General features: G+C 42.5%; 1 protein-coding gene across 3 annotated transcripts in view; it reads left to right on the forward strand.

Moving 5' to 3' along the window:
* The window catches only part of Carpa (Carbonic anhydrase-related protein A), a 236,133-nt gene that overhangs the window by 164,565 nt on the left and 44,739 nt on the right, over positions 1-26,829 (forward strand). For all 3 annotated transcript variants that reach the window (XM_076813867.1, XM_076813868.1, XM_076813869.1), the window contains exon 4: positions 17,608-17,799. In XM_076813867.1, coding sequence (XP_076669982.1) covers positions 17,608-17,799 — 192 coding nt within the window. The remainder of the gene's footprint in view (positions 1-17,607; positions 17,800-26,829) is intronic.

Genomic DNA, 26,829 nt, shown 5'->3' on the forward strand with positions numbered 1-26,829 from the left:
CGGAAATGCGTCTGAAAGCGCTGTAGGGGAGACCGGGGCAAAGTGACGCGAAAAAAGTTTCAAGTCGCATCAAATTTTGCCCCTTCGATAAAAATGCGTGGAAATAGATTTATAATATAATTTCAACATTACTATTGATAAATGTCGAATAGCAATACTTAAAATGAACTTAAAGTATTTTAAAATTCAACTTGAATAGAAAATGCCGAAGCGACTACTTTACCCCATATATGGGGTAAAGTTAGGGCTGCCATCCGTAAAATCATTAATCTAGGACAGAGAGCACTAAAACACCGGACATTTCCACTTGAAACCCGGACACTATTTCTTGTATGAGATAGTGAGAGTAACAAAGGACTAACCCACATTTTTTCGAAATTGAGTTAGTAGCAATAATCATATTAAATAGGATTTTTTTTTTAATGTGGGTAACGATCGAAATTCTCTATCTTTTTCTTCTTGTAACTAATTTGCAAAAAATACTTGCTTTTCAAACGGTTTAACTGCCTATCATCCCCTTAAGGGGTTATACCAAGTCAGGCGGCCGAAAAGAGGTGAATATTTGTGATTTTTTTTTGAAGAAGCGAAAGCATATATTTTTACAAAACTTCTTGCGCTTAAAAGAGCAACATTTATAGAACATTTGGTAATTTTTTCGTAGAAAAATATTTACGTTTATAATAAAGTAACAACCGACATCCAAGAAGCCAATTTAAAAATTTGGTTTTGCGGTGAGCACTGTCATTCGGAACCAGATTACATAAAATCAAGAAACAAAAAAGATTTGATTAGCATATTAATGTATCCTCCGATTAACGAAGGGAATTTCCGAAATATTAATTTAAAACAAAATAGCGGTTATTTAAAGTTGAAATCATGATTTTTTCGTGCAAAAATCCCGCGAAAAATTTTTTCCCCCAATTTTGGGAAATCAGTTGTAATTTTCAATAAATAAATACTTTTACACCAAAACATAATATAATAACCTGTTAAAGTTAATACAAAAATCTTTGCATAAAAATATGCGCGCACACTTTCTGAAATAAATTTCCAATGAATTTCCCGCAATAAATTTCCACAGAATTTCCCACAATAATTTTCAAAAAAATTTCTTGTTCTACCCCCGACTGCGCGTAACCCTTAAATGTCCCATATTTGCGAAGATATAAATCGTAGAATCTTAAAGAAATTAAACCATATACAAACCATTACCACAGTCTTATTTAAGCATAAAGTGACTTCAATGCCTCTAAAGTCTATCAGAAATCAAAGTACCCCCGAGTATCAGCGCCGAGAGCCCAGAAACTTGATACCCGGTCTATTTCAAAGGGCTTTGTCCAACAGATTCTTTGTAAATTCGCAGCTATTGTATTATTCATTTCTATCATAAATACAAGGCCAGATGTCTGCGCGAGAAGGATAGCAAGCTACCCTCTGTGCCGCGTTACATGAACGACAGCCATTCCAGCCGCGTGAAATGGACAATCGCGGAGCAACTTCCGGTGGTTCTCTCGGTGCCTGGCGATCGAGCCTTCTGCTCACGTGCCGGCAATCAGGGGGTCAGCTGAGACGGTCACGTGACTCGTTTCCATCGGCTGCTCGCGACGCGATTCGAGTTAGCACGTCGCTCGTAACAAACGGAAACGTTCCGCCTTTGAGACGGGCGCACAGGTTCGCGCGCCTTTTACAAAGGCCGGACAAAGGCGCACGTGCAGGCCAAGCGCGAGACGCCGACGGACGATGCTTCTCAAAAGCCTTGTGCCGGGCTGTTCCGCGTGCTTTCCGCGACGAAACGTTTCCGTCTGCCGTCAACGAGGGAAGCTTTCTTTGAGCGGGCCGCGAAAAAAGGAAGACGCCAGCAGTGCCGACGGCCTGCAGAGCTTCGCGAGATTGTTGCTTCACGGCGGACCGATTTCGCTGGGTTCCGAAATGGTGACGAATCCTGGAGAGGAAATGACGAGGTTCGGACCATTGAAATCGAGAGGGTTAACAGTTCAATTTTAGCACAGCTAGGAGCATGCCTTCCCAACACTTCACGCGCCATGCTTCTGCGGTTAATTTATTCCCGGGTGGTGGCACCTTTGGTACATTTTGTTACCGGTCGATTCAATCGAATCACGTAAGTGAAAAGGGAACTAGACGGCTGTTACATAGTCGGGAAGAGAAAGGCACCGAGAAGTTTCCCGGCTAATGAAATAATGGCCCGCCTCGCGGTGCTTGTACTTCGATGATTACACAATTCCCGCGGCATTCCACTTCGCCCGCGACTTTATTGTTACGCGCTCCAGTTACACCGGGATCTGCGCGGCTTCAAACGGACCACAGGCGTGTCGTTTTGCGAGTTTATCGAATAATAACACTCGGCGAAGTAGCTTTCGTGCAAACACTCGAGCCGCGAGCGCCTTCGCTGTGGGTCGTTTACATTTCCGCCCTTTTCTTTGCCTTCCACCTCGCCGCGACCCTTTCTGCCTACCACTTCGTCGCCCCCCCCGGTTAACAATTCTTCGCCACCTAACTGCGACACAAAAGTTCCGTTTCTTCTCGTCGCCACCTCGACTCTCTTCCGAGCCGCCCACGCGGCAATTAGTTCACTCGCCTTGTGCCGCGCGATCCTCGCCGTGCAAACGGTTTTACTCTTCGAACAATTGCGATCCGTGCGCTTCAGCACCGCCAAGTTGGCCTTCCGCTGGCAATCACCTGCCGCGCGAAATTCTTTCATGTTTTCGGCGGGGGTCCGTCGCTTTCATCTTCACGCGAGGCGGTTGCAGGCGGACACAGAGGGGCAGCCGCGGCGGGAAGAAGCGCCGCTACCCGGAATTTCTCGGGCACGGCACAAAGTGCCTTCCGCGGAAATGCCCGTGGAAAGGTTTAAACGCAGACCCGCGGGGATAGTTTGCTCGTCGTCTCTTCTCTTCTTCTTTTTCAAGCGGTAGCCCCAGCGCGGCCCACCTGGGCGCGGAGTCAATCTTTCCCGGCGCAAGTAGCCGCGCTCTCGCGAGGCGGCAGCTCGTCGGATGCATTCTGCGCTTTGAAACGAGCCACGGGCCGGGACTCCTCATTGTTCGGCCCATCCCGCCGGGCACAAAGGCGCCGGAGGCTGCGCACCCACACCCTGAGTGCTCTGCGGCTCGTGTCGCGCTGGTTAGCCACCGTCACACTCGTTGTTTAAGTCGGATAATCGACTGCTCGTGAAAAAAACACTCCCCCGCGTTTTTCGTCGAGGAGGCTTCCTCCGGGGGGATTCCTTTTGGGAGAGGGATTTGAAAAGGATGAAGCGGGACTTTGAGTGGATAGGGATGGGAGCGCACGACGAAAGGGTGCATCAGGTTAATGAAATTTCAATCCGTTTGGTGATCAAACAGGAATTTTCTACAGTTTGCGTTCGGCGGATTTTTTAGGGGTCGTCGGTTGCGAGAGAGAGTATTATTAATGGGGATACAATCCCGGGGCATGTTACCACGCGATCCTGACTGTTTTTTGGATTGCGAAAATAGTTTATTCCAATTTTCTTTGAAAATGTGAATTACTTTGTGAACAACTGAAAAATATATAATTAAACAGAATAAATAAAGGCATGGTCATTTCATAATAATAATGATTTATATAAATAATAATATTAAGAGGGAGGCCTTCCTAGAACAATCAAAATAGCATGCTTCTTTGGGAATTTTTTCTAGAAAAATCGATAAACTTTTATTGTTAAACATTAGTCTACTGGAAAGAGTACGTATTACGGATATTTCGGTATTTTTTGTGGTAAAAAGTATTGAAAGGTTTATGAGTTATAGGCGATAACAACCGTAGCTCGTTGCTGGATCATCCAAAATTGAAAATTTAATTTTTTTTAGATAGTGTATGAAATTATCTAGGCGCTATCGGGCCCGATTTTGGAAGAATTAATTTGAGACAAAATGGCGGCTGTGCAAAACTGAAACATCGATATTTGTCAAAAAAAAAATCGCTCGTTTTTCGATTTTAAAACAAATCCGGGCAAAAAAGGGAAAGCTGCCGATAGCGCTTAGATTTTCAACCCTAAAATAAGCCTGCAAAGCCTCTTGTAAATCGGTTCTTTAATTTTGAGTTATGCGTGTGTCACCGACTTTGAAAACATGAATTTAAGGAAAACGCGTTTAAACTTTTGGGTCTGAGCTACACCGAGGAACACCTACCTACTTAAGCGCATATAACTTCGTCAATTTTGGTCGGATTAACTTGACGATTCCAGGGAATATTTTCAAGATCTTACATTTCAAGAAAATGTAAAAATCGAAGAATCGATATTTCGAAAATTTCTAGGTAGGCCTCCCTCCTTAAGTCTCATATAACTAACTGAACTATATTTATTTATTGACAAGCATAAAAAAAGAGTTGAGTCTCTTTGCGGGTGGTGGAACCCGTGGACATTGTTAATTTCGTAGTTATCAATTCCTCCTACAAGCGTTGAAGCAGAGTGAATTTTTTCAGCCGCTAGTTATATTGGAAACAAAAATAAGAAGTCGGTTAGGAGATGATAGGTACTTTAGATGCTTTGCTATTTCTTCGTCCGCATTTCCAAAAATCTTCATAATGCTTTACTTATCTATTACTTATCTATTCAGACTTTACTACTCCTCATTATTCTACAGTTTATATCGTTGAAAATAATTTTAGTTTATGTTCGAGACAAATGCTGAAAAGTAAATTTGTTTACTTTAAATAAAGATTTAGAATTTTAACATACAATGAATCACTATAATTATCGAAATTTTCTATTACCCGATCCCGGGATTGGTCCTGGAATCCCGAGGTAGACTTTAAAAAATCCCGGGGTAGTAAATAGTCACCGGGATTTTATTCCCTAATTATTAGTCACTCCGGAATAGTCCCAGATCCGTGCTAACTCCTAATGTCGATAGGAAGTCAGTGGAATTACTTTTCTAAGCTGAATAGGAGTGCGACAATGCTGTAAGATCGCTTGTCGGCGCGTCGCCGTGCTGAGGAACTTGCCGCGAGAGTCTCTCGAACTATTCTTTGTCCCCCGCCGTGGTATCCGTTCTAGATGGCAAATTATCCGTGGATTATTAATGCGACGAGTCTCGCGTGTCCACGGGGATTAATGTGCCGTTTCGAGTATTAATTTCTAAGGAAGTATCACGATGCGGGACCGAATGGATCCAACCTGACGCAACCCCGTAATGTAACTATTAATCTTCTGGGTATAAGCGTGCATGGTAACCGAGGAACCGCGCGACAATGGACAAAACCTTGATACCTCCAACTTGCCCCGTTGTATTTTGCCCTGTCCCACTTCCACTGCCGCGTCTCGGTCCCCGAGGTTGCAGTGATAACGAGGACAGCTTTGTTAAAGTACAGCCGAGCTTTATAAGTTCGTCGCCATTGGAGATTTCGCTTTGAAAAGTGAAACCGCAACAATGGGGAGCAATTTGTCCTGTTTCGCCCGCGTCTGACCACGCGCGGACCTACTCCACTGTGCATCAGCCCGAGGATTCAGAATTCCGTAAGGCTGCTTCCACTTACCCCGACTCGTTCGCCATGCCACCCAAGCAGCTGTTTTCACCTCTCCCAATTAAAAATCTGTATTTCGCCACCAGTGATCTATGGAATAATTATCGAGCCGGGATATTTCGCTGTAATTTAACTCCGTTTCACTTGCGCCTGATCAACAGCTGCCTCGCTCTACTTAACCCCTGTCTGAGGTTACGTAGACGTACTCTACTTGCCGTAACTCGCGTCTAAGTTCGTCGAAGTTGCGATTACGAGCGCGTTTGATAGGGTAGACCGGGGCGAATCGGATCAAAACAAGAATTTAGTCCGTAGTTCTTAGATCGCGATAGAAATGAGTATTTCGATCGTAGTACATCGTCCCTCTCACCCCGCACCTGCCGCAATACCGCGTCAATTGTTTTTAGTCATTTTTTACAGCTGGCATACGGTTTCAGTGAGATGGACGCGCGCGAACGGTACAATTTTCGTCTGAATCTAACCTACGTAATCTGCAATTTCGTGTTTAAAATAAAAAGGAAGCTTGAAAATTCAAATGTGTTTATTGTTATTGAATAATGAAGTTGGAATTTCGAACGTAATTTTTTTTTTTAAATTAAAACATGATTTCGGCGCACAGTTTCGGTTAATTAGAAGAATAAAAGCTAATTTGCTAATATAAGAAGTATCATCTTGTTCATTGTTATTGGTTCGTACGGTGTCCAAGTTTATTATTTTATGTATTTTAGACTATTATATCATAATATGTTTATGTAATCCACAACCTTTGAGATACTTATATATGGGGCTAATCGGATCACCTTATTTGGGGCGAATCGGATTACTCTTATTTTTCATTTGAGTATTTTTATTATTATAAATATGATAATTGTTTATATACAGATGGTTGGTACGTAGATAAAAAAGAACACTCATGGTGTCAAAAAAAAAAAATAATAAAGGAAGCTGTGATAAAAATTAAATCTAAAGAAATGACGAAAAAAAATAAATTAATGATCGTAAGAAGATGGCATTGTATTTGCTGTGGTGAAAAATTAATTCGTCCACTTTGAAGAGTGGTGCCACGAGAATTGTGCTGATAGAGGCGGCAAAAGGCGGCAATATCCTTCCGAACTGTGTTCTAAGTACTGTCACTTGACTTCACTGTCGTTAAATTAGATTTGTTTAAGACGAATCTAAAAATTTCGTTATGAAAATTTCAGTTTCTTCGGAGATCCCTGGGTTATCCGATTCGCCCCAAGTTTCGGGGCGAATCGGACACTTCTCGCGTTTTCGTTTTTCGTTTATAAATAAACGATTTTTGTTTAATTTCAATTGTTCTATATTAATCTTCAAGCCAAAGGTGTACTGGTCACGAATATATAACAAACTATTAGTTCTTTAATATCTGACTATTATTTTCTTACCCTCAAACACAGAGTGCTCCGATCCGCCCCGATCTACCCTACTTGAACGCGATTTACAAATCAGCAAACCAAGCTTCCATTTTGCGCTCGATCTTTAGTTAGTTATTTAGTTATGGTTAGGCTTCTAACAGTATTGTACCGCACCCTCGCCATTTACTTCGCTTGTCTTTATGTATTATTTTCTTCTCTGGATGTGTCAAGTAACAAAGACGAATAATAATAATAATAATAATAATAATAATCTTAATCTGCAAATGAGTGCGAGCAGACACCGCCTGCGTTAGTTTATTACGGCGAAGCGGGTGTGAAATTAACAATTAACTGCCGGTTGCATCGCGAGATCTAGCCAAGGGGAGAGAAGACTTCGAGGTACCTCGTGCCGGACCCAAAAGGAACTTCCTTCGTGCGAAGTCAAAGGCACGCGGACAAACATCGCGTCCGTTCTGTCGGCAAAGGGGAAGACCCGAATCTGTTCAGTCCTTCGATTCGCCGTCCATTCGGATCCCCCTTAGTCGGCAGAAGTGTCCACGAGATATCGGGGGTTGGAAAAAGCAGAGGAAACGTCGCCCAGCCTCGACTGCGGCCCGGAAACCGCAGTGACGTCACATCTGGTCCCTCGCTACTTAAACACAGCCCCTGGTCCGTTTCCCAGCCACCCTGCCCCCTCCCTCCGTACAGACGGGGGTGGCGCAGCTCGTGAATTTATACGGCGTTTAACCCGGTTTAAACTTTGGCACTTAAATTAAACAATAGAACGAACCGCGCCGCCGACTATCCGAGTCGAACGTACGTCTTCGGCTGAGCGGACCTCCCTCCGCCCTACCGCCAGCCCCCCTGCCTTTTTAACCCCTTCAATAACCCCTCTGATTCGTACCGATTCACGGGAACGTCTCTGCGGTCCTAACATCGCCGGAGCAGCGTAATTTCGCGATCGAGCCTCGCGTTTGAAAGGAATCCTAATTCTCCAACGGGCGGCAGCGATCCGTCTGGACTTCCGGCCCGTGGCTCGCCCCGTATGTGTGTCAGCGGAAAATGGAACGTTTTGAAATATCTCCTGGCCGGACTCTCCTACTGATTCTCGTTCTCGGTTTATTAACTTTCCACGTCCACTTGGGCTGGTTCGAGGGAAAATTCCCCGGCCACGGGCAAAGAGGCGCGCTGAATTCTACGTCGGGCGAGGAGAGTCTGTGATATCGCGAAGATATTCGTTAATCGAGTCGGGCGTTTTCGAGGTTTCGTTTGTTGGTAGGACAGGAGGCGATGGGGGAGACCGGGGATAGTTGTTACAATTTTCAGGTTTTTATTTTTTATTTTTGTTTGCATTGCATATTCAATACTATCAATGAATCTTACTTAAAGTAGGGGAAAGTGGGGTAAAACGGAACACCAACGTTTCTGGTAGATAAGAGCTGCGAATGAGTTGGTATCGCGTGACATGGAACCAAAGGGTCCTCGTAGCATTTTGTGGTAGACCATAGACCCCTGCACAAGTTATTTTTCCATTAAGAGAGTTGGAAAATTTTCCGGTACCGACGTTTCAATATTGCGTTGGACTTTCGGCCACTTTTCGGTACTTGGATTTGGAAAATTAATAACGGCAAGTACATCGTTGGATTCTATAGTCCTTACGCTAGATTTTGACTATATAAAAAGTTCTTTACCTCGCGCTGAAGTGTAAATATTAAATGTTTACTAAATGACTGCATGTAAAGGGTGGGCCCAAAAAGGAAGATGATACGTTTGCATGTGATTTTTGTTCATAAAATAATAAACAAACCGTATTAATCTACCCTTCTTTTACGATATTATATTTATATTTGATTATTTTCCGTAATTTTCATGTTATCTAATAAAATATTTTCTCTTATATGTATAATATATATTTTTGTTATATTTTATTTGTAACAGTTATACCTAAAACATATATTTATAGATTTTAACATAAATGAATACATTTTAAATCGTAAAAATAAAGATTTTGTACGTTTACACGGTCTTCGAGTGGGTGTGCCGTCTTACCCCACCATTTGAGCGAGGCGAAGATTTCAATACCTCCGGTAAATTTCATTTTCCGTCGTTCCCAAAGATTTTTCTTAACAATGGCTTTGATTTTCTTATAGTCTAAGGTCCACTGAAGACTCCTGTTGAAGTCTCGTGTCTTTTTCTCCTCCCGATTTTAAGTTATCACCCTCCAAAGTTAAGCGTTCCGTTTTACCCCACCTTCGCCTACGTTCTTTCCTCTACCGATGACCGCTATCGCATGTAATTAAACGAGAACCATGACTTTGAAACAAGCCATTTTGAAGGTCGAGACATGTTGTATCAACGTGCCCCGAGTAGGGGCTAGTTGTTACGCAATACGGGGCAAGTTGTTGCAGGATTAAATTTTACGAAACGAGGCTTATTATGAGTAATATAATTATATTTTCTTGGACAAAAGTAAATTTATTAGTGGTCAGAATCTATTACAATAAATATACAATAAAAAATCTATTTTAAAAATAATAAAAAACCACTTACTGAAATCAGTTGCACTAATTATCGTCGTCCGTTTCATACGGGGACTCGTGTCTATTATTTGTGGTGGTTTTATTTCTCATCTGCCTTTTCTTCACTGTATGTTTTTTTATGTCATCAGTTTCCTTTTAAAATTTTTTAATAAAATCTTTTCAGGTTTAGATTTCTACTTTTCGTTTTTTCTTTAACAGTTGAGAGGGTTAAATTAATAAATTAATTACCAAACACAATGTAACAACATGCCTCTTTCCCTCTGTAACAACTTGCCCCGGTTGACACCATCGTGTATAAAAATCTATAACTTCATACCAGTTTGGTGTATTCTCACGTTCTTGGTACGAATCTGCAGCTAAAGGAACACACATTCAAACGCGATAATATTAATTTACATACATTTATCTGTCTGTTCGGTAGAAAAGATCGAAGTACAAAGAGAAAAGTTACTATTACTACCGAAAACACAACAAAAAAACTGTAATAAACTGACAACGCGTGAACCGACTACAAACAAACAACACACACAACCCTGTACGATTAAAACACCTCAGCCACTTCATCGTCGAACTGATAGTCCAAGCGAAAAAAATTTAAACTGCTTTGCAACAACCTGCCCCTGTAACATCTATCCCCGGTCTCCCCTACTCGGCGCTGACGATGAATTGGAATTTCTATTACAGACACCAATGAGTAAGGTAGATTTTTGGACGCTTCGCTTCTCAAGGTTCACCATCTGAAGGGAACTTCCGCGCTACTTCGCCATGCTCGCTATCAAAGAATGGCTCCCATGGACGCGACTATTGTTCCCGAATAAAACGCGACGCAAATAGAGGCGAGGCAAATACAGCCGTCCATCAGGCCGGCTCTGTAATCTTCTTGCCGCGTCTCTACAGCCTCCCTGGAAATCGCCCGTATCTCTTACAATACCCGGGGAAATCCAAGTCAATTACACCATAAGCAGAGCCGCGGAAAGCTGCGGCATAAATTCTCCCCAACGTTCGCCATAATAGAAACCGCAATGAGCACGCTGGCCCCGCTCCCTCTATCCGGGGCCAATGAAATTCCGCGGGCATTCTTTATCCATCGGGGGAGGTAATTGAAGCCGTGCGTTTCGATAAGCCCGAGCGGAGGAGCCGTTGCCAGGAACTGTTGCCTGTATAAATCGCCGTAACCGTCGTCTAAACAGAAATGGTTGTTAGTTAACTCGCCTGCCCATTGTTCCACCCCGAATCCAAATGGGTTACGTCGAACTCCGCGCAACGAGACTCTCCCGCCCTCCAATTGAGCCGCGCGGAACCTGATTCGGCTGGGACTGGCGCCCTGTTACTCCACTGAAATATGAATTATCAGGCGGCGTTTAAGACAGCGGCGGTTCGAGCCGGTTCTCCGCTATTCGATCGGCCTCTCCATCCCTGGCTCCGAGCTGCTCGCTGCCCAACCGCGTTACCCTGGTTACAAAGTCGGGCGGGCTGCGTCACGTCCGATAGGAATTGCCAGTGACTACGCGACGCCACAATTTCGAACGTCTGGCGACGATTGTCACACTGTGCCGCGCGCTTCATCGAAGGAACACAGTGAAAGAAACCGCCCCGCCATGTGTTGCGCGATTGCTACAGACACACGAGTCCCCCTCGCGTTTTATTCCTCGGGAAGGCAACGTACGCGGCGCAAACAAGCACCGCGTCACCTTCGATTCCTCCTCGTAGCGAAGCCAATTCCCGAAGCCGCCAGGACGAACGATCGCGGCCGAAAGTTTCCTTTGATCGCCCAGGAACTTCCTCCGCCTCGTCCTCGGCCCGCGAAAAGAAACTTGCCAGTCGCATTAATCACCGATGCCGGGCTGAACTTGGCGAACGAAGATCCGCTGGTACCGCGGTGTCTTAGCGGGGTTCCCCTCGTGAATTTTCCAGCTGCTGCGGGAACAAAACGCGGCCAGACGCCAGAATTCGCGATGACGATTGTTCCCCGGGCAGGGTGGCCGAAGGGAGAGGGATGATCCGACCGTGGCTGAACTTTGAGCCCCCCTCGGAGGAACGACGCCCTTTGTGCGGATCCTGCCTCGCGGAACTGCCTTCGCGACTCTTCTTCCGGCGGCCTCATTGATCCGAGTTCGAAGTCGGCGGGAATGGCCCTGAAAAGGGGGGAAAAAGGACAGGGTTTCCTCGGTGGGGGGAGTTGTTGGGGAACTAAAATCGAGGGGGATGGAGAGTTATCAGGGAATAATGAATTACGTGCCACCGCTTCCTCGCGTCCTGGCACTCGCCTTTGTGTCTGCAAAGTGTCTCGATGGTTGAGGATTTATTCGGGACGACGGGTGGTGAAATGCGTCGCTTACTCGTGGAGAGGTGGTGATCATTGGAGATACTTCGACGTCAATCTAATCTCCACAAAATTTCCTTTTTTAAAAAAAGGTACAAAGAAAGTGCGCCAAGTATATGCGCCCGCGCAGATGGAGGGAAAAAATGGTAAATTTATTAGTGTGCTGTATTTAGCTTTACAAAACTAATGATGTACAAAAATTGCGGTAATTATAACAATGGCTATTTATACAAAGAAAAAATGAATTAAATATTAAGCAGATATATTTTTATTTTATACAAATAAATGTTTCAATAGCAATAAATATTTTATTCAAAATACTTGGCGCTGCGAAACCGAAAAATGTTAATTGTCTTGGTGTAAATAATAAAATAAGACAAGAAAGAAAAATATTAATGCAATTTATACATATTTATTCAGTTTAGCAACACCAATTCGGAGCGCAGCGCCAAGTATTTTGAATAAAATATTTATTGCTATTGAAATATTTATTTGTATAAAATAAAAATATATCTGCTTAATAATATTTAATACATTTTTTGTTTGTATAAATGGCCATTGTTGTAATTGGCGCAATTTTTGTATATCACTAATTTTGTAAAGCTAAATATAGCACACTAATAAATTTACGAGTTTTTTTTCGTACTTGGCGCACTTTTTTTGTTCCTTCTTTTAAAAAAGGTAATTTTGTGGAGATTTCACACATTTTGTAGTATTTATTGATGACTGTATAATTTTTACACCCCCTCGGGGGTTATTTTTTAAATATATTGTCTTGTCATCGAAACTTCGCACTGCTGCAAAGCTTCAAGACAATTGGATCGATGGAATTAGTTTAAATTTGAGTTTTCAGATATGAACCAAACATACAAGAAGCAAACAGAGAATCGAAGCTGAATAAAATCGCTTAATTAATACAATTGTTCACACGTAAACTCGATGCGACCCGAGTTTTATTTTCAAGTCGACGAAGGTTGTAAGGCTTCGTCCGAATGTCTTAATTCCGGAATCACGTGGATACCCTAGACGCGTTACCGAATGAGGGCTAATAAATTGATGCACAGTTGTTTAACAAGTAATAACAAAAAAGAACTATATTTGATTAAACTGCGAAATAGTAATTAAATCAACAAGTAAACAGTGAATTGTGAATGTTAATATGGTTCGTGTGAGTCAGGTACGAACTTCCAAGCCTGTGCATCCCCTTCATTTCTCTCGAAGCTCGCGTGTCCCTGTCGTTTTTATAAGCTCTACATAAAAAGTCTATTAAAAAATCTTGGCGACTTACCTTGTCAATTGAGACAATAATTCGATGTCCTATTTAAAAAATTTTGACAACTTACCTTATTTGACACTAGAGCTAGATTACGTTTGCCTTGACAGATGTGCTGTCTGTCTGTCACGTGACAACAATTTGTTACGCAATTTGCCAAAACCTTCATCGAATGAACGACGTACCTGGGAGACATTTCCTCACCCTTTCTGAAAATCTCTTAACATAAAATTCGCCAAATAGCAACTTTGCATCGAAATATCTCCGCTCATAAGGCACGTAGGAACAAAACGAAGACACTTTTCTTATGTAAATCGAACCCAAGCTATCCATTAAGACAATTCAAAACATAATCGGCTCAACCATTATTGAGATTCGCTAATCGAAGGGTTCTTCCAAATCCTGCTCGGCGTAACATAGGCACGGGCGTCTCGCGTTGCGCATGAACTTGGCGCGAGACACTACCCTGTCTCTTGAAGTCCCATAGTACCCCAGTTTTCCCGAGGTGATGTCTGACGGACGCGGTGACCACTTCCACCGAAGATTCGTCTGATTGTGCGTTAGCGCAGGCCACTTTTAGAGCGAAGAAGCGATTTCACGTTCGCTCGTCAAAGAATGAAAAGGAAGCGGAAGGGGTGGAGAACGAAAGAAAAGCAAGATGGCAGAATAATCTCGGCTCCTTTAAAAAGCCGGAATTCAACGTCGCCCAGGCGAAACGAGAAATACGTGTCCCCGTTTATCAGAAAACTGCTCCGCGATTTTTCGCCCCGGGGCCGATATTTCAAGCCCGCGGAGCTCCTTCGAAATTTACAAGCGGAAACGTCAGGAATTGAAAACTGTTCCGCAACGGCGGCGGCGCGGGGGTGAGGGCGCTAAACAAGCGCGATGAAACAGAAACGACGGCGCGAAGTTAATGGGAACCGGGGCGAAAGGTGGATAAAATGGCATCCGAGGGCACGCGGGCGGGGGCCGGAGCTGGCTGGATGGCGGAAATCTATTGCAAAATAATAAGTCATCTCTCCCCTTACCCTGGTCGACTTTTGCCGACGCGTCGCCCGCGGCTGGTTCCACGGCCGAGGTTACCTCATTATTTCTATCTGATGACGCCATAATTCAGCTTCACGAGACGTACAAGAAAATGGACTTCCCGGCCTCGTCTTGCGCTCGGAGCTCCGTGCCGCGACACGGCGCGCACAGTGTCTCTGCCCTTGCTATTCCGTCCAATTAAATGCCTAATCAATTATCCGCCGCGGTGGAGTTCACGCCCTTTCTTGCTCCCAGCTCCCGAAACACGCTCGCCTCGTTCCCTGACGGCCTCGTGCCTCTCCTCGAGGAATTATCCCGGGGTCGAAGAAAGAATCGACTTTGGGAGATCTTCCAGCAGTCGTTTTTAGGAAAGGTGCCCCCTAGTACTTATTTTAGTGGCCCGAGACTTGTATAGTTGGAGTTGGACATTGTTTGACAGAAGGTAGCGATGGGTTCGAACGCATCGCGAGTATTTTTGTTTGAACAGGTACTGGGTTCGGGTGCTTTGATGGAACGTGCCAAATATGTGATTCGGTTTCAACACCGTCTGACTAGGTACGGTCCAATTCCACTTAGCTGGTCTGATTTTATTTCAATGCGATGAAAATGAAGCATTCCTTTCTTAATTAATTGCAAATGAAGTAAATTGAAGCTGCGACTTGTTCTTTGACACAATGTTTACTAACATCGTAAGGTTTAAAAGAACATGTTTGGTTAGTCAAAAATATTATTAAAGAGGCTTTTTAAAAGAGTTTCTTTTGTTTTGCATAACTCGATAACGGAGGTTCCAATCGATTCGAATTAAATTCGAGCATGTTCATGAAATGTGTAGTTTCGGCCTGAACCTAAATTGTAGTTAATAAAAACTCTTATTCCTTATGAAAAGAAACTGAAACCTCATATTTGCCCAACGAAAAACACAGTTTTTAGAAAAATCCAGCTTGCAATTTTCATAAGTTTGCTTCTCTTGTAGGTTCAGTGCAGAACCAGAGGTATTGTCAAGTAAAATCTAGATACACGTCACTGAATGTCGTTTCGTTTCGTCAAAATCACTGCAAAACAAAAGAAACTTTTTGAAAAACCTCTTTAATGATCCATCAGTAGCGTCATCTATAACGCATAATTTTGGCTTAACAAACATGTTGTTTTAAAGCTTGTCATGTTAATAAACATTACGTCAAAGAACAAGCCTCTGCTTCAATTTATTTCTTTCCAATTAATTGAAAAGGAAGTGCTTCGTTTTCGGCAGAAACGACTGCCTAATACACTTAATGGAAATTCGAAAAGTGTGCATTTATTTATCAAGCCCTCGTGAAATATTCAATAATTCCCTACAAAACGATCAATTCCTTGTGGCGAAGTTTAATGAAACGTTGCACGGTGATTGCCGTATGGTAATCAACGCCCGGCTAAATAGTTAACGAAAAATTAGAGGAACATGACACCCGCGGGTAAAACCGATCGAAGAAAATTCATCGTGGATAATTTAATGACCTATTGATTTTTGGCGGGGGGGGGGGGGGGGGCTACAAGTGCGCCCGTGGAATTTTATGGGCGAGATTGTAATTTAATGGACGTGGCTATAGATTGAAATTTCTCGGGAATAACGGTGATTTAAATGAAAATGATTTGCGCGGAAAGCGTAATACGGGATAATTGCGTTCCGCGCAGGACTTAATAGAGTTACGCTATTTTAATTATATCCGGTGTATCGGTGTTTTCCTTTTTCCGCGCACCGTTCGACCGTTTACAAAACGGCTCTAAGTGGCTTCACTTCCGCAACACCGCGGTGGACTGAAGAGGCAAATAACGACTAATCGTAAGTGCGTTAGGATCAGACGAAAGGTAAAGTTTTTAAGGGGGAGGCACCACTGTGGCGGCCGGTAAATTAAGCCATTTTTTTTTCACAAAAATTTCAGCAATAATTTACAGTTTTAATAAAAAAAAAACTTTCATTACGTACATTTAGTACAATGTCTGAAGAGGCTGTAAAAGAAAAATGAATAAAAGAACATGCATAAATTTTAATACATTAATTAATCTTCTAAACCCCTCACAAAAAACGTAGGCGGATGGCGGGGTGTGTAACTATGGAACAACTCCGAAATCAATTTTTTTTCATAACTTCATGAGTGTAGTTTCCGTCGCACGTACGAGCTATTCCACGTCAAAACGAATAGGTGAAAAATTTAGTTTCGCCGATTCTCTTCAAAACTACAGCATTTGGCTATATACGGTTTGAAAAAGCATTCTTTCAGCTTCAAAATGAACCCAAGACGGTGGTATTATCTTAGGAAATAACCGAGATATTACAGTTTAAGCGATGACGCGTCAGCTGATTTTGTTTCAATTTTTGAAAATTTAACATTAAATATTTCGGAAACTATTTGACATAGGCCGTTGAAATTTAGTATACTCTGTTTTTGCAAGGTTATCGACAAATGCTGTAATTTTGAAGAGAATCGGTGAAACTAAATTTTTCACTTATTCGTTTTGACGTGAAACAAATTTTTTTAAAAACACTCGGTAAACTGTCCATCTTATTTGTGGATTTTCGAAACAATTTCTTCTAAAGGACACTATTTGTACAGAAATAATTTATTTAAAAAATCGGTACGTGGTGCGGAAACTATACTTATATAGTTTATAAAAATAGAATTAAATTTGATTTCTGTGCCACCGTTCCAAAGTTACACACCCCGCCATCCGCCTATGTTTTTCTGTGAGGGGTCTAGAAGATTAATTAATATATTAAAATTTATTCAGGTTTTTCCATTCATTTTTATTTTTTTATAATCTCTTAAGACATTGTACTAAAACTAGGTAATACAAACTTTAAATAAAACTTTAAATATAATTTTAATATACAAACTTTCATAAAAAAAAAATTAAGGCCACATTACATAGCTTTCGCGAATAAAATGCGGCAAGGCAAAAATTTTTACTAAAAAATTCCTTTAATCAGCAATTTGAAATATCAAAAACTCCTCCATAATTCTTTATACCGATTGAAATAGCCTCTCCCGTTTCTCCATGCATTCGTCCGGCCAGTAGATTTTCTGCTCTGTCCATCGAACCATCGAAACACGATCCGCAAATACCGAAAATCATTATTTCTAATTTCGGCGCCAATAATGAAACCAGACACCTGTATCCGCGAGGCTTGCTGTCGAAATTCTCGATTATATATTTCTCTCGCGATTTCACCCAATTAACGCACATTCCAATTTCCCGTCAGGGAAACGTCGTGACATGGTATCAATACTGCAAACGCATTCCATTAAGCTCAAGCCGATTTAACATTATATTCGGAATACTGCGTTATGCCTGTGTTACAATTCTCGACAGAAGCATCGTTCTCTTCGTTAAAAAATAAATCGAGGATATGAAACGAGTCTTCTTTCCTCGACTTTGTTGTAAGAGAACAGTAATTTTTAATCGTGCGATCGACTTCTCTTGGTACGAACTCGATATAAGAGAGCATATTCCGCGTCCCCTGTGTTGCGTAATTTATTTTCATAACCATGCGGCGAGCACAGGAGAAGCTTTAATGAATTTCGTTTTCAGGTTTCGGGAAATTTGCACAACACCGGTCAATTCCTGGTATTCAGAGCGGACCGAGAGGCGAAGGTGCGAGTGAATATAACGGGTGGACCGTTGGCCTATCACTATCAATTCGAAGAGATCTATATTCATTATGGGCTGGATAACGATCACGGCTCGGAGCATCGCATCAATAACTACGCTTTTCCCGCTGAAGTGAGTAGAATCTGCGAACGATTTCTAGAAAAATATCATAAGTTCTTAACGGGAAAGGTGACTGCAACCTTTCCCCACCCGTGGCGCCACTAGCGCGTGTGCCACTTGTCATCGGTGTTTTAGGTGCGGTTGAATTATATTATTTTACTTCTTAATTTCTATACCTATAACCAGTGCATTTATCTATAATTATTATTGTTACTATTATTAACTATTATTAATTATGTGGAGATAAAAAATAAATTTGCAGCTTTTAGATTAAAAGGACGCCAAACCTGGTAAAAGAAAAAAGACAGAAGTCCACTTTAGCATAAAAAATGTTCAAACATTTTCTGAATTTTATAATTTTCTCCCTTCGTTGTTTTTTTTATTCTGAAATCAACAGTCGACAAAGGTACCTGCGCTGGTGGCGCCCCCTGCGCCGAGCTTTGCGTTAGCTCTGCGTAATGGGGCGACGAAGAAGTAGAGAAGAGAATGGAAACACGGCGAGAATTAGATATTCCGGTTTTAGAACTGTTTAAAATAATTTTTCTCGCGAATCTTTGAATCTCTCATAAAACCAATACCGACCATTTGCGTTAAAAGTTTCAATCTGTAATTACGAATTAACGCGAGCTTCCGTTTCGACTGGATCGCTTTTAACCGGCGAAAGGAAAATAGGTCGCATATCCCCGCGGTCTCTATTTCATTTTCCCCTTTGAAAAGTGAATCCAATCTCCGCTTGCTTTTATTTTTAAACACGACGAATCGCTTCAAGCCTTCTTTTTATCCAGCGAGCGCCCCTAACATTATCCACCCTGCCACCGCTCTGTTCCCCTATATCTTTCAAATTACTTTCACCCCGTGCAGAGTCAACGCAATTTCAGTGCTTGAAATCCTAAAATTAATTAACGACAAGTAGCGACAATCGGATCCTCGCGATCTAACCGCGAGGGGAGCGGAAAAAGCTTGCGGGTCTCTGGCCGCTAACGAGTTAATGGCGAATAGTCGGACAAACAGTCGTTAAACCAAAAGATCGATCCTCAACGAGCTAATCACGCGCGAGGTAATCGCTGGATCCTGAAACATCTCCACCTGCGAGCCAGTCGCGAACGAAACGGGGACAGTGTTTGGATCCTGAAGATCAGCCCTGACGAGCCCCACCGATGACTCGTTGACAGCGCTCGGAGCGTAACGAGGCTCGCGCGTCCACCAGCCTGGCGACGCAGTTAATCGAAATTAATCACGAGGCCGGCTCCGTAACGAGACAAATTAAACATTCGTTAAACGCTACGCGACGATGACCCAATTAACCGCCCCCCGCACGTCCTCGCAGCGAGCAAACTCTCTCTGCGCGCGACCCAATTTCCACGAGCGCCCGCGGACCGCGGAAGACTGTCGCGCACTCTCACTTACGGTCCACCGTCTCGACCTTGATCGATTTCGCCATCACCGGCGTCGATCGTCTAATCTAATTCAGAGAGTGCTTGTGATCTATCTAGGGAATTCAAAATGGTACGAGGCTGAGGCTACAGGAACGGTATGCGCCACAATTTACAATGAAACGGCGGAGCCAACCCTCAAAAGGTCGACCTGTTTGTCGTTTTTCATTTGTCGCAAATGGGTGGCAGATACAGGGCAATTTACAGGGAAAAATTACTCCCGAATTTCCCCACAGAGACGAGATTTCGCAATATCGCAAATCCACGGGACGAAATTCGAGTTATTCGCGGCCAACATTCGTACCCGACACGTGATTAAAAAAGAAAGCCGGAGCACCCGTACACGATCAATTTCCATCGAATTAATATCAAATTCCCCGATGAATACCGGCGGAGAGCGGAAATATCGCCGCGCGATAAAATGGCTCCATGAAAATTACCCGATATTCGTACATGCAGCCGGCTTTAATAGGGTAAAGCAAAGTGGCGACCTCTCCTAACATGAGACCCCAGCTTGCCTCCGCTACAGAACTCTTGAATGGCATAGCGATGCTGTTTCTTTACTAACTAACCGTGTGTTAGATGTTTTGTCTCGCAAAGTGACATTTTTTTGCGATGGAAATTCGACACAGGTTTTTCCCTGTAAGCGACGATGTTCGTTCACTTCAGCAGTTGAATGGTGGGTTGCTCGTGAATCGTGCCTTGGCACTGGGTGGACGCTAAGCAGAGAGTGTACTCGCTTGCGAAGAGTTGTCGCGCGAAAAAGAACGAGTCGGACCGGCTTATAAACTGGGAATCATTATTTCCCTCGCTGGACTCGTCGCATTCGACGCGGATGAAATCGATTGGAGGTTAATCGAGCACATAATTCAACCGCGACGGGAGCGATCGTACGTGTCGGCGAGGCCGAAATCCGCACGCGAGCAGCTGCAATCAGCGACGCCACTCCGCGACTGCGTCCATTTCCGCTGTGTTCTTCTTTCGCGTCGCTCCCATCGTCCCCTTTTTCACGCTTGTAACAGCCTGGCTGCTGTAACTCACTCGCTTGACGAATGAACTCGCGAGCGTGTAGCTGCGGGACGATAAATCCCGAATGCTCGTTGTCCGCGCCGCTGGAAGCCTGCACGTCCCGCTGGAGGCGGTCCTCCTTGAAAGGGATGAAGGCACCGTGTCATTAATTGGCGCGGACGCTGCTGCTCGAAGAATTTCCATCGGATTACTTCTCTTTGTGGAAAACAATGCAGATACTTTGCTCGATTCTATCTTGTCGTCGGGTCGCAACTGCGTGGGGTGGCATTAACCCCTTCGGGGTGGAATAAAGTCGCGAGGGATAGAGGATAAGTGCACGATCTTGTGGTTTAACCCCTCAACGACCGACCCCTAAAACGAAAAAGTGACTGTGAGGCCCCGGGCCCTCGGAGAGAAAACCTTCACTGTTTTCTCGGTGGGTATAGGAAATGCGGCTTTAAGGTTCGTACGAGATACGGAGCCGGGCGACCAGTGGAAAACGGAGGGTCCGTACGAAATACGGAGGTGGGCGACTAGAGGAAAACTTAGGGTCCGTGCCAGATACTGAGGTGGTCGTTGAAGGGTTAAAGGGTTACGCCACCCTGAGGCGCTCGAAACAGCACTAAACTAGACAATTTTTTTTACTGATAGTATGTGGTTGAAAATTATGTATTATCTTCTTATGTGTAGAGCATGTATTAGTGCATATATTATATAAATACTGTACAAAAATATTAAAAAATGGCCGAGTTATTTGTTGTCCCGCGAAGCTCGTCCGTCGTTACACGCGTGAGTGGAGTAGTATAGTAAAGAGATTTCTAACCTAAATTTGAGTTTTGCGTTCAATACACGTTCAAAGTGGTACGATAGACGTTCGATACACGTTCAGAGTGGTACGGTAGACGTTCAATACAGGTTCAGAGTGGTACGATAGACGTTCGATACACGTTCAGAGTGGTACGATAGACGTTAAATACACGTTCAGAGTGGTACGATAGACGTTCAATACACGTTCAAAGTAGTACTATAGACGTTCCATACACCATACTACTTTTGACTGGCGCCATAGGTGTATTGAACGTCTATCGTACCACTTTGAACATGTATTTAACGTCTATCGTACCACTCTGAACGCGTATTGAACGTCTATCGTACCACTCTGAACGTGTATTGAACGCAAAACTCAAAATTGGGTTAGAACTCTCTTTACTATAGTACTGAGTGATATACCAAATTATAACACCCAGATTCATCTGAAATGAAAAACATGGTGATTTTAGTGTTCCTTAATAAAATACCTACAATGTAGCACATGGATTTGAAAATACATGATCTACACATAAGAAGTAAAGAAATAATTTTCAACCTCGTAGTAACTGCCAAACAAAATTCGTCATGTTTTGAGCGTCTCAGGGTGGCGTAACCCCTGAAGGGGTTATACCTAGTCAGGAGGCCGAAAAGAGGCGACTGTTTGTGAATTTTTTTGAAAAAGTGGAAGCAAAATGTGTACAAATCTTTTTGCATTTAAAATGGCAACTTTTAAAGAACATTTTGTATTTTTTTTTGTAGAAAAATATTTACGTTTATAATTAAATTGTAATTTTATAATTATGTAAATTGTAATTTTATAATTAAATTGTAATTTTATAATTAAATTGTAATTTTATAATTAAATTAGAATTTTATTATAAACGTAAATATTTTCTACACAAAAGTACCAAATGTTCTTTAAAATATATGCTTCCGCTTTTTTTTTTAAAAAAAATTCGCAAACATTCGCCTCTTTTCAGCCCCCTGACTAGGTATTACCCCTTAAGTTATTTCTATTCGTGATAAGCTTAGGTTGTATGTATTATATGCAAGATTTTATTGTGTTAAGGGGTTAATATCCCACTTCAGATTCTAAAAATATCAGTTATCTTTAAGATTTTTTTGTTTTAAAATGGTAAAGAAATCGAAAAATCTATAACTATTAAGCATTTATTATACAACTACACGAAATTTATTTTATTTATTAGTTTATTTATTTATTTATTTATTTATTTATTAGGTCCATGTAAGATTCCTTTTTTCGGGCGCGCCAAATTGGTGTACAAGATAACTGCAAAGCAGTTGCACCTAGAGCACTAAATCCAACATTTTCAATTTCTATATACTAATTACTAAAAAAAAATATGTAGGAATTTTTTAAAGCATGTTTTTTGTGAGAATGGTGCACATTTGAAAAAGATGTAGATAATTTTCTACCTAAGAATTGAGTATCAAAATGTCTATAGCAAGGTCAATTTTTAATACATGGCAAAACCGCTGCATATTGTAAATGCTCAGTTATAGATTTTTCATTTTCTTTATGATTTTCTTTAAAAAAATCTTAAAGGTAGGTGATATTTTATAAAATCCAAACTGCTTAAGTAAAAAGATCTTGAGACGTGCACGCGTCGAAAGAAGTGATTCTCGTAATTGATATTTATGGCAGTGCGTGTCTGGTAGGAGGAAACGTTATATCGAGTAGTACGAATCGATATTGCATGCTGCCGCTAGTACGAGTCAGTGATACGTCCAGAATACTACAGATCAATCATAAATGACTGATGCGTTTCAATTCATATGAATAAGTACCGTGTCATTAATTTTCCAATGGTACAGAGCATTGTATGGCGTTGGTCTTGTTAATATTCCAGGTATTTCAAGTCAGTAAATATTGGCTCATTAACAATTCCAATAGCTACAGGTCGATTCTGATTCCCTTCCTATTAATAGACGTGCGCGCGGGAAGCATCGCAGGAGCGTGGCGCAGCATAATCGTCCCGAGTTTATCACGCGCAACCATTTTCGCCCTTCTCCTATTTTTTCCCACGCCCCTCTCTTCTTACGCGTAATGCATCATCCATCCAGCATCGCGCGCGGAACTGATTCGGACACCTCCGCCGTTGCGTCGCTTGCTGGGGAAAGTTTTGCGCGGGTCTCTCTTGTTAATCATTCCCGTCGTTAATTTCCCAACGATCTCTGTTACATTCCGAAGACAAATGTTCGGTCGTGTCCATAACTTTTTCGGGCGTTTCGTCGGGCGGAGTATTTTTCGATAAACCGACTAATTTTTCATGGAAAGTGCAGCGATAAATTAATCCGGACGCGGGGAAAATTATTTAAACTGATTACCGCACTGTGAATGATTAATGTTTATCGTAATATGCAACCTGTTTTTTTTTTAGTTCGCTGCAGGGGAGGGGGGCGAGGCGTGGGAATACATTAACAACGTCGAAGCGATTTTTCCGTTAATCCCCTCCGTTACGATTTATTTGCAAGCGGGGTCAGTAAATTGGGAAACTTAAAAATTTGCAGCTTTTTGGGCGGTGGAAGGTGGAAATGGAGCGTGTTATTTTGGAGTTTGACATGGGGACCTCGTGACCAGCTAGATTACTCGTTGCAATGTAAACGATTGAAGTGTATCGCACGAAGCAAACTCAATTTTTAATAATCCAAATAGTTGTTGTTACGGAATATATTACGAAACAGTGATCATATCAGAAGTTAGAGGCGGATATAGTTTATAACATAGGTATGTACTATTAACACAGTAATTATTATTATTATTATTATTATTATAATCGACGGGTAAAACCCTTTAGTGCAAAGAATACATTGTATTAATATCACATTAAATAGCACACAACAGAAAGGTGTAAATTAGTACTATGTGTTGAGATGGCCACCTAATTGTCTGCATAGACTGTAGAGAATTACGGAAAGTATTAACCGAACCAGAAAAAAGGTCACTTTCCCCAAGAAAACTTGCACATTCGCTTCAAACATACAACGGTTCACCCTGTTCGTGACGCTACATTTGTGGTTATATAGTCCCGGTATGTAACGTTGATCTGCACAGCGTGTCTGTCTATAGACTGTCCTCTTCTCCTTCGCCCGACTCGCGTCGCTGCTTACTACTTGTTGTAGCCTGAAAAATATTGAGTAGAATAGTAGAAAGTCCATTTAAACTACTTATAAACAGTTTCACGTGGTTGCTTGAGAGAAAATTTTAATCGACGTTAATGTAACAGGAGCAGGTAATTCATATTAATAATGGAAGAAGGTAACGTGGTCAGCAGTTGCGATTAGTGGTCGCCTTAATTGTCTTTACTACTTTAACGTGCGTGCGCGCATAAATATTTAGGCGCATCGATTTGGCAAGTAGAACAAGGGCAGGCTAATTTCAAGATCCGTGAGAGCAGTTCCTTGTCTGTAATTATTTGTTTAGTTACACGCACGCCGCGGCCGCGGCCAATTACAATAATGGAGTCACTACTTTCGAGCACTGGATGCAACGAATTGGCCACGTGTTTCGTAATTACAACGAATGTAACGAGAACTGGGAACCGTGTACTTTCCACCCTCTTTCCATTTATCGAAACAGTAAACTGCCCTTTTTCGACGGAAGGGTAGATGATCGATGACCAAACACGGGGGGCTCCACTGTCGTTTAATTGCAAATAGAATTTTAATCCCGTGGAAAGCGTAACATTGATTCCCAGCGTAAACTATCCCTGTAATTTTCATTTTTATCCGAGTGGCGCGCGCAAATGGGGAGCCGCTTGAATTCCATAGAGAACACGGTGGAGAATGTTAACGTTTCGACGATGCGATAGACGTATAGAAAATCGAAGTTTCTAAAATCTGAACGGAATTAAAAGAGGAATTAAGATGATGGAATCTGACTATAAAAGAAACAAGAATACATTGAAAATGGTGACTACCGGAATCGATTTATTAAGCACCCACCACCCCACGGTATTATTATTATTATTATTATTATTATTATTATTATTATTATTATTATTATTTATTCACGAGTAAAGACCCTTTAGTTTACAGTGAACAATTCATAAAGTTAACAAAGAAACAATGAGAAAGGAAAGAAAAGTGAAGAAAAGCCAGTACATAAATAAACAAACAATAATACAAGAAAATAATAGAAACAGTGAACTAATAAAATTAAAATTAGAATTAGAATTACCGTGCACGGAGAAGTTACTGCGAGCGAAGTCCGCAAACGATATTTAAAGGTGGCCAATGTACCGTTAAAAAAGTCAACATGTTCGGTATAAAGATTCGCTAATTTACATATCCTGTTAATGGAGTTATTCATAACAAACGAAGTGTACTTTGACGTTAACAATCGTTTTTTAACAGTTTTCGTTTATATAGAGAAAAAGTAAATAGTTTTGATACATCCAAATTGATCGTCCGAATAACATTTTCTCATTAATTTTGTATGTATTTTCTCAAGTTTTCGCTTACTATATATTAAAGAGGAATGATCCAAGTATATTTTGGCATATTTGTTATTTAGTATTTAATTAAAATAAAAACGAAAAAAATTATAACCAGAATAAAGTCTCAACTAGCCCCGCTCTGCCTATGCTGCAAACACTGTTTTTTATGACAAAAATGTAAATGCTGTTACCATCCCCATATGTTCCTCTCTTCAACCAATAAGGCTGCCCAGCTACGCTGCCAGGGCACATGCCCCCGTTTCCAAGGCCACGGCGCAGTTGCTCGCTGGATAAGAAAAGCATATCCAATCGTACTTGCAGCCGGCAAATCGGAGCAAGGGCATCCAGGGGCCCTGAAAAGCCCACGAGGCGCCCTGTGCCTTCCCCCTTGAGCTCAGGAAGCCAATGGATAGCGAGGGGTAGAGAAGAGAAGGCAGTGGAGTAGGCGGTAGGTCACGGAGCGGCGAAGGGTCTGTTTGAAAGCCCTACGAGGAGGACAAGGGGAGGACAAGGGGATTCCCAGAGGCAGCGGCACTCGAGCGAGTCTGAACCATTACCGGCATGTTTGAGGGACGAGGCCGCTTTGATGCCGAAAGCCTACTCGAGAAGGAGCTGATGGAGTGGCTCGAGTGCCTCCTCGAATGGCCCATCCTTGTCCCCGCGCCTGAACCGGATGTCCACACAGCCCTGTCGCTGCAGTTCACAAATTTATGGGTCGCGCGGCTAAATTGGGGCTCGCCTCGCACCTCCGCGTTATTGGCCATTAATTGTTGACGGTACCACCAGTGGTTAGCCGACGTCTCAGCGGTGACGTCCGTCTCCGTGCCGATTCATCGCTGATGCATATCCCCGACGCGCCAGCTTTCCTCGTGACATTAGAATCGAAGGAGCCAGGAGGCCACCCCCTCACCCACTTCGCCTAGGAAAAGTGCATCTATAATTGTCACGTCACTTTGCTGCCAACTCCGCGTAAAGTGTAGCCTGGCTTTCTAGGTAAAGGCTACCATTACCATTGCTTGACGGTGAACGCGTTTGCGCCAGCATCTGCGCACACGATGAAGCAATTTTCGTTGCAATTGACTGTCTCGAATGCATAATTTGCTTTCTGCTGTTCTTGTTTACAGCCCCGCGCATATTGGGCCGCAACCGCGGTCGATATCCGCGCGAATCGCTGTCCTGTTTATCGGTTACACCCAGTATGGGTCGGATGAAAAGTTCCCAGATGGAAATTAAGAGGACCGTCATCCGTACCGCCGCACCGGCCGTCTCTATTGCCTGTGGCATCGAAATACAGGACGAATTGAAAATTCATTGCATTCTCAATGGCAGAA

The sequence above is a fragment of the Andrena cerasifolii genome, chromosome 6 (assembly GCF_050908995.1).
Source record: "Andrena cerasifolii isolate SP2316 chromosome 6, iyAndCera1_principal, whole genome shotgun sequence".
NCBI lineage: Eukaryota > Metazoa > Arthropoda > Insecta > Hymenoptera > Andrenidae > Andrena > Andrena cerasifolii.